Source organism: Lupinus angustifolius, chromosome LG08 (assembly GCF_001865875.1).
Source record: "Lupinus angustifolius cultivar Tanjil chromosome LG08, LupAngTanjil_v1.0, whole genome shotgun sequence".
Lineage (NCBI taxonomy): Eukaryota > Viridiplantae > Streptophyta > Magnoliopsida > Fabales > Fabaceae > Lupinus > Lupinus angustifolius.
The window spans coordinates 7,511,875-7,520,915 of NC_032016.1; the positions used below are offsets into that span (position 1 = coordinate 7,511,875).

The window sequence follows — 9,041 nt, forward strand, 5'->3', positions numbered from 1 at the left end:
ATGCTAATTGATGCAGCCTTTGGACTTTAATTTGGAGGAAGGAAAGTGAGTTTGGCATGTGATATATGCCGTAGTATATAAAGTGATAATGGATTGTAGGAAGCTTGATCATCAACTAATCAACCTTGTTTATTATAATCAATGATTAATATTATATAGATTTAGTTAACCATAGTTGAGTTACTCATGGTGATGACTAGACTGGAGTGTAAATGAATGGGTGCTTAAGGCTGCTCATGTTCTCCACAAATGTTGGAATTGGAATTTCTCCATGCTGAAATTCAGATTTATTTGTTAATTTTTTTTCTTCATTTGAACTATTTGCTTTTCATAGCTATATATTGAGAGAATATATTTTCATATATAGATTTACAAGGGACCAATTTATAAAGTAGATCACAGACTCGCTTATATTCTTATTACTTAATCTGAATCCAAATAAAAAATAGTAGTGGTATAAAGTTCTTTTGATGTGCTAAATGTCACTAAAAATAATTACTATTTCCTAACAACTTAAAGATGAGATGAGTTCTAAACAATTAATTAAAGTAATGATGATAACTTTAGAAAATGGGGATAATAGTATAACTATTGATTAATTTAGTGTGAGGTTTATTATGGTGATAAAGCTAGCACATATGTAGTAGTTGTGTAGAATCGTAGAAGTTAGAGTCAGAAGCATCTTTATCCAAAATAGACAAATATTTGCAATAAGATGAAAGTGTTTAGTGTGTTTTCCAACAAAATATGTTTGTGGAGAATGGGATTCCAATTAAGTTGAACTTTTGCTGCTCACACTTTGGACTTATATATATTCATCTAGTGTGGCTAAAAGTGACTCCACCATCATATAAAGTTGTTGCCTTATTTCGACTTGGTAGAGCTATATCATAAATAAAAATCAATAAAAGAAAACAGTAATACCTAAATATTGTTTTAGTTATGTTTTTTTTGCCTCTCTCATTCCATAAAATTGTATTAACATTCATTTTATTTACTCTATCTCCTCAATATATTTCCAATTCATCTAAGATATAATTTTACAATATTTTAATAATATGAGATACTCAAACTTTCTTTCTCATGCATTCTTCCTTGTCCATCTATTGTATCTATTCTTTTTTGGGTTGACTATTGTGTCTATTCATAAAACTCAACATTCTTATTTTTATTATATTGAGATTGTTCTCTTATTAATATTTTATAGCTCATTATTCAGTTCCATATAATAATGCTAGTGTGTTACATGGAATAGATAAGCATTAATCATATTACATGTGTATTTTTTTGCTGCAAATATTATGCATAATTTTTTTACATTCACCACATTCATTATCTACAATTAACTTATCTTATTTCTTGATCTTATCTTATTGGTGTACCAAGACTTAAAATGTAAAGTACCTAATTCCCTTGTTTTTTCTTCATCCCGCTTAGTTTTTTGCATGCACTTAAAATTGTTCCTTCTCCTAACTTAATTTCTTTGTCCATTTTTTCATGATTTACATGTAATGTAATGTAAGAATATCTATATCCCATGTTTATATCCTAGACTATTAAACTAGCTTTTTTTTGCTCGCATCCGTTCACTTAAATATGAGAAATATGAGAGCCCTTGCTTATTTTTCATTACCTCCAAACAACGATGTAGGGTCCCTTGTTCATTTAACATTGTACTCGAGCGATACAATGTGATGCTTCTAAACAATGATTTACCATTAACATTATTAACATTATCATATCGTTTCGTTCGTTGATCCTTATTATTTAACAAAGTTTTATATTAATTATCAACCACCCAATAAATTACATATCTTTTATCTAAGCATGGAATTGATTATATATAACATCAAGAACATATAATATATGAAAATACAACACTCCTTTGAAATACCATGTCTAATATGAGTGTGACTGGATACTACTATTCTGTTGGAATAAATATAGCACATAAAAAAATATAAAAATAAAAGTATCATGCCTGTATGGTATATAGATTTAGACTTTCTTCATTATTGAAGATGATAATTCTATTTTTTAGTATATTTTAGGATAAAAATATAATATTAGTGTAAATTAAAGGATACAATTATCATACTCCTTTCATTTTCTTCTCTAATTATGGATATGTGTGGAAATGAAATGAGTCTAATTCGATTAAGATAGTAGTGGAACTATTATTATTTGGTGTATCTTCTGTACAAACAATCATTTCTGTCCCTTCAGTGCATTAGAGAGACAAATGAAATTTGGCCATTACTATTATGACTTTCTTGTGCCCTTTCATCAATTGGACCTTTTTGTTTATTCTAATCTAGTTGAAGTTGGAAGATGCATTTCTCTACCATTCAATTTCAACACACCATTATTTGTCTATAAATATTAAATAACCATTTTCATTATATGATTTAAGGTTCTCTATTTTGCTATTCTCATCATTGTTTTGTGTATAATACATAACCATCCTTGAGGCCTTTAAAACTGGCTGCCACATCCCCTCATTCTTATTAGTCAGTGAAACATGAATTTTATATATATTAACTTTATATTTTTTGACTACCAATGAAAATGAAGAGATGTATAAAATGATACACATCTTGAGATAAAAATGTGGTCCGTGAGGAGAAAGAGTCATGTCTACCGTCCCAAAATATATATCATTCCATATAATTTTGAAATCTTAAAGAAAATGGATCTTCAAATCTTAGAAACAAGCCTTTTCGCTTGTAAGGTTAAGGTTGTGTGTAATTTTGAAATATTTAAAGAAAATGGATCTTAGTTCCACAAAATATTTAAATTCCTTCTAAAATAATGTAGCACAAGTTTATAGTTCCACAAAATGTTAACATGTGCTATTAAAGTATCAGGCATACCACTATGCTTATATTCTCCAAAATGACAAGAGTATCTTTATTTTAAATATTATTAGATGAATCTAGTCCTACTTGCACATTTTTATAGCACACTCCAGGGTTGGATAAGGTGATATTAAACAAGAATAGCAACACATGAAGCCAACTTTAATGGTTTATACCAATTGGGCACTAAGTGGAGTTATCCAAAAATTGGAATGCATGTGGAATTTGGCATTAATTTTAGTGCATAGGAGCCATGGAAAGGAAATATGGCATTGATTACATGTTTCCATTCTTCATAATTCAGCTATTTTAAAACTATATGTACCCTAATCTTGAACTCAATTTAGAAGGGGTAAACCACTAGTGTTGGATCCTATTGTCATATAGAAGCTATAAATAAAATGAAACAACAAAAAAAAGGCAAGAAAATGATCAACCAAACAACTTTCAAGAAACCGAATGCCTCCTATTTCTAGATGGAGTAGATTTAGCTTCATCAGGGTTAGCAGAACCAATGCTCTCCGATGAGTCCGAGCCACTATTATCCCCTTGCACCCCTTTGCTGGCCCAGAGCTTTAAGAAAGACTTCTTTGACTTGAGCAAACCTTTCATCTTGCCGATGACAGCCTTGTCCGTGCTCTGTTTAATATCTCCGCCATCTTTGTCACTACTACCAACTCCATTGCTCAGCCTCAACGATGTGAGTTCCTTTCTTAATGCCTTCAGCTCCTCCGCTTTGGCCACAGCATCCATGTCATCTTCTGGGTTAGTTGTCCCGGACCTTGAACTACCATTGGATCCACAGTTCAAATCCTTGATTCCTTTAGGTATGTCGGGAGTGCTAGTACCCGATGAAGCAGCAGTCCTTACTTGCTCAAAATAGAGTACCTGCACAACTACCCGCAATGGTAGCCTTTCATTTTGCACCGCATGCGAGCATGCATCAACTGATAGCTTTCTGCAATCCATCAGCGTGCATATCCTCTTCCTGTCTCCTTTGCTGATACCGGGGTGCTCCTGTAGAATTTTCAAGCAAGGTTCAAATGGAAGGAAAGCATTAATACAACTTTGTTAAAGAGGATCAGTTACTATCAGACAGCAAATGGTAGTGATAGAGCCGAAATATTATGCAGGATTTTAATTTAATCTACTAAAACATAATAGTACATGAGCATGTTCTACACCTAGTTTATAGTAAAATATGCAATTTAAGTTAGAGAATTAGCTTTTCAAAAACATTTACCTTAAGGTATGTGTCAATAGCCCTGTAAATCCCATCATGAGAAGGACGAGAAACTCCAGATACTAACTCAGCAAGATCAATAAAATCTGACAAAGGTAAATTGTGATCCTTTGCAATTTCGGCAAGGTATCCATCTACGAGTTTTGCAACCATCAGCTTGGAAGCATCTGATAAAATCCCTGGCTTTCTTATCCCCTCAAGTTCACCACCGCCAACCGATTCGATCTCAGCATTGACATCTTTCTTAAGAAATTCTTTGACCACTTGTTGTACTATACTAACATCATAAGTTTCAGTCTTTCCATCTGGTGCTGGAATCAAAATATCAGTTACAGAAGCCTCCTCCAGTTGTTGCCCAATTCTCCTTATCAGCTCTTCTCTAGTCCTTTCTCCCGACTCTACAAAAATGGAAGCTTTCAATAACTTGAGTAAGAACCTACAAGAAACACTGCCTTTCTCAGCAGGCAACAACCACACTATAGTTTCAACGATCAAACGATGCTTTGACATGCCCCCACTCTGGATCACACTCTTGCTGAAATTTGGTAATCTTCTGTAAGCATAAGCTTTCAAAGCTTCACCAATTACTTCATTAGAGTGAACTGCCTTGGTTTTAATATTTGCAACTACCGACTTGTACAAATCAACTTCAAGCTCACATAAATCTTCAACCCACCAGTCTTTTGGCACCAGTCGAGTTCTGACTTCATTCTGGTTTGCATCAATCCCATTTTCCTCCGGAAGCTTTTTCCGGTTATAGGTATAGGACCAGTCAACTTTGGATACATCAGCACATGCCTTATTTGCTATAGATTCAATGCAACGATTTACCACCTTTAAGTCCTCAGCCACGGGTAACATAGACTTGGAAGTCTGAAGAAGGATGATTGAGTCCTTCCAACTACAGAAAATGCTAGAACTGAGGAAAACATCAATCTTGTAAACGAGGTTCCCTTTCTCAATGGTCTCATGCATTCCAAGGTACTCAGCTGCACATCGAGCTGCAATCACATTGTAGGCATTGAGGGTAACTGTCATACCATAGCAAAACTTAGCACATATCTCAAAGGCACTTGTGCCACCGGGAATGTCAGAAATTTGAACTTCATCCATGTTTGCGTCATTACTGAGGGATATCAACTTCTGCAAGTGAGCACTCTTCGATAAAAGAGGAAACTACATAGAAGGAATTTAGGAATATCAGTAAAACAAGACAAAATTTTTAGCCAAACAAAGATTGATTTGTTTGTTCATTTGTAATGGCTGGCCTAATCACATGTTCCAGAAATCTAACGGAATTTAGAAAAACTCATTCATTATGAAACTTCACTTGTTTGCATAGACCTAACAAGTTCTGATCCATGCAAAGGTCAAGCATTAATAACTCACTTTTATCATCAAGCATTAATAACTCACTTTTGGTCACACTTTGCAATTGGGAAAATAATATCGAAGTACGAAGTTCATAACTATGCAGAAATTAAAATAAATAACCTGAGACATCTAGAAATTATTAAAAGCTAGATGTTTAAAGGGATGAGACATACCTTATGTAAATAAAATTTCACATCCCCTAGGCTAACAATGATATCTGATGCCAACTCACTTGCCACATACCTACACATGACATGCATCTTGTTAAGAACTGTTTGAAAATAGTCTACATAAAATGAAAAATAGACATAAAATAGGGGTATAATTCAATGTTTGGTGGCTAGGTCAAGAAAAATAATAATTAGGAATCTAAAACATTAACCAATTCTGAGTTTCTTCTAAACGCTCTTTTTAAATGACTTATTCTGCATTACTGGGCCATAGAGGGGAATTAGAGAAAAGGAAAAGAAAGGTGGTCGGAAAATTATTGGTTCTGATGATCTCAGGGGCGGATGCGGATCCAGACAAGGGCTAGGGAAAGGGAGAAGAAAAAAATTTCAGTGTGAAGTTCTAAGGGCAGGCCAGTGCCCGAGTCTCCCAGCTAACAGGGTATAGGAAGGTAGATGTACACAACCTTACCCTCGCAAACAGAGGTTGTTTAGCATAACCTGGATGTTCTGCATATGATAATGTTATGCTCATTTTGTGTGTGTCTAAACCACAGGTATCCTTCACCAACCAGATCCTGCTTGAACCGAGCTGGACAACAATGGGTGGCAAAGCTCTCCCTACCAAACACAGTTGCATTCTCAGGGACTCGAACTTGAGACCTTAGTTAAGCTAGAACTACTCCTCACTAGTTGGTTGATCTATGTGCTTGTTGGTTGATCTTATGTTCATTTTCATTAGTAATATGAAACATCGAAAATTTACTGGATGAATCCTAGTGTGTAAGTGACATATAAACAAGATACTTTTCATAATGAAAATGGATCGAGTCTCAGTCAGGATGGCAAGATGCACGAGAATCAAAGGAAGGCTGTTGGCCAAAAGCAATTAGATGCAAACTGGTGACAACAACGGTTATTATTCACATCTCTAACAAGCTACATCCTCAAGCATTTATCTCTTTATTTCTATTTATGAAGCATTACAGTTACCATTCACCAATAGCCGCTAGCCACCAGAGTGAAACCATTTAGAAACAAGCGGAGGAAAAATTGAAGTTATTGTCGCCAACCAAACAAAAAAAGAAGAAAAAGGAACGAAACAGATAACCTTTTCTAAGTCATCACAAAACAACTCTAAGAATGGAATACATAAAGTTGAAATAAAGACTAACTGGAACTATGGAAAATCATGCTTGTATATGGTTTTTGAAGAAAAAGAAGGACAACTACACATCAACAAATGTAATTCATGTCACGGCTAAAAATACCAGCAAACTAGTAATAAACAAAAATTTGTAAATTAAAGAAAACGTATAATCTCACCTGACATTGTTCCCATCAGTCTGAAAGGTATCCGGCTTAGAACCAAGTTTCATAAACTTCATCTTGACAATATAAGATCTGCTACTTCTTTGATGATAAGAACTCAAAAAGGAAAAAAGAAACCTTCTCCAATCTCCACTACTCAATGGCTAATTGCTAAATCCAATAAGTCATAGTTATCCCCATCAAGCAACCCTGCATAAATAGTAGCCCGAGTTCAATGTAAATTTCCCTGAAAAGGAAAGGGGACCACCCCGGCTGTGACAACAACCATCTCACAACCAAAATGTATCTAAGTTTGTTGGCTTTAAGAGAGAAAATAAAGGTTTTCTAGACCAGCAAGGTTAAATAATGGTGCTGACTGCTGCATATGACCGAATCGTGACAGCAAACAAGGCTGAAACTGAATCCTAGAGAGATAGAGAAAGAAAAATGGACTAAGATGGGATTGTCCTATTTTCTAAGTAAAGGTTCTCTTAAATGATAAAAGACCTCAACAAGAGATTGTTTCCTTGGTCAGTGGCAAAGTCCGCGGAGTCCGGGCACACCGAGTCAGCTCAGGGGACATAGCCAACAGACTAGTAACACTAAACAATTCTCATACCACAGACACACCACATACAAATCTGACTCCACCTCACTTCCCCATATTTCTTTATCTTTCACTCTCTGATAACTATGTTCCTTTGTTTTTAAAAAGCCAATAAAAATACATAACACCAACACTTCCTAGTGCTTTTAAAGATCGAAGTTCCAAATCAAACATATATATTTATTACCTAATGCTATTTTTCTTATTATATTTTCCCTCTTTCATTAACCGTTTAAGTTTAACAACATGCAACTGAAAACAGCATCTTGGTAACAGATGAAAAAATCCACCAAAATGGTAGACAAGAAGCATCTTTTGCCAATCATGGAATAAATGAAGAAGATCACGAGTATGAATATTAAAGTAACTAATAAACAACCAAACATCAACTACTACAAGTTGCAAGAATATATCATAAACAAACTTGAGAGAAGAGACCAGAGAGAGGAATCCACCAGAATGTACCACAGAAATCTAATAAAAAATGAAGGCAAGATCGTAACTTTATGGCTTGGTGATCTGAAACTCAAAACCCCACATGAAGAAATATGCCTTAAATCAAAGGGTAAAATTACATATCTCAAGTACCAAACTTTACTCTCTCTGTGTAGTTCCCAACAACACCCAAGACCCCACTTTTTCAACTTATTGAGAGATAAACTAGTACAAACACACACATTGCAGTTGCAGCGCCAAAAAACAAAAAACAAAGAGATAAAAAAAACCCTTCAATGCACACTACTCTGAAAAAGACAAAATTACTAAGAGGAAAGCACAAACAGTAAAAGAAAAGAGAACCTTGAAGGTAAAGGTTAAACAAAGGAAAAAAGTGAGAAATGAGAAGGGGAAATGGGAAAGGAAGTGTGACCCAAGATTTTACTTTACTTACACCACAGTAGGAGTTCACTGAAGTGGTGCACTGCAAGCACTGTTGTTGTGCATGAACATAACAGTGTATATGTCTAGTTAGGAGCACCAAACCAAAGAGTTTTAACTTTCAACACTTAACAAAGAATGAAGTGGTTTTGTTTTCTCATGTAGATGTTTTTTCTAGTTCTAACTTGTAACTAAAAACAAAGTACAGTGCAAGAAATGTTTTATGAGACTTGCAATGTTCAACATTACCACTTTTTTTTCTTTTGCTTCATTTGTTACACTTTCTTTCTAATGCATTTTGCACTTTAATTTTTTTGGTGAGAAAGTTTGTACCGGACCATTGAATTTTGCTACATAATATTAAATGGAATGACTGACCCATTAAATGAATGCTGCTGCTACTGTTCCTGCCTATGTTCTGTTCAAAGCCATAGAGAGTGAGGGATAGTGTGCAGCTACTATTTTCATCATCACCCTCTCTTTTTTCCTTACAGGAGAAACACAATTTTACCCTAAGATACAAATACAATTAGTTTTATTGAGATTCACTTACTCCTTTAAACTTATTTTTTATCCTAGTCATTAATTTTATGGACTATAGTAGT

General features: G+C 34.5%; 1 protein-coding gene across 4 annotated transcripts; it reads right to left on the minus strand.

The window, feature by feature from the left end:
• Window positions 3,148–8,771, minus strand: LOC109354446 (BTB/POZ domain-containing protein NPY2-like). 4 transcript variants are annotated; one of them, XM_019596947.1, is made up of 5 exons: window positions 8,450–8,771; window positions 6,969–7,163; window positions 5,649–5,718; window positions 4,102–5,277; window positions 3,148–3,875 (listed from the first exon to the last, which is right to left on the minus strand). In XM_019596947.1, the coding sequence occupies exons 2-5, from the start codon at window positions 7,028–7,030 to the stop codon at window positions 3,306–3,308; spliced, it is 1,878 nt and encodes a 625-aa protein (XP_019452492.1). In that variant the 5' UTR covers window positions 7,031–7,163; window positions 8,450–8,771; the 3' UTR covers window positions 3,148–3,305. The 4 variants fall into 4 exon arrangements, with proteins under 4 accessions (XP_019452492.1, XP_019452489.1, XP_019452491.1 ...); XM_019596944.1 differs by having other exon boundaries at window positions 8,441–8,771; XM_019596946.1 differs by lacking the exon at window positions 8,450–8,771 and adding an exon at window positions 8,064–8,393.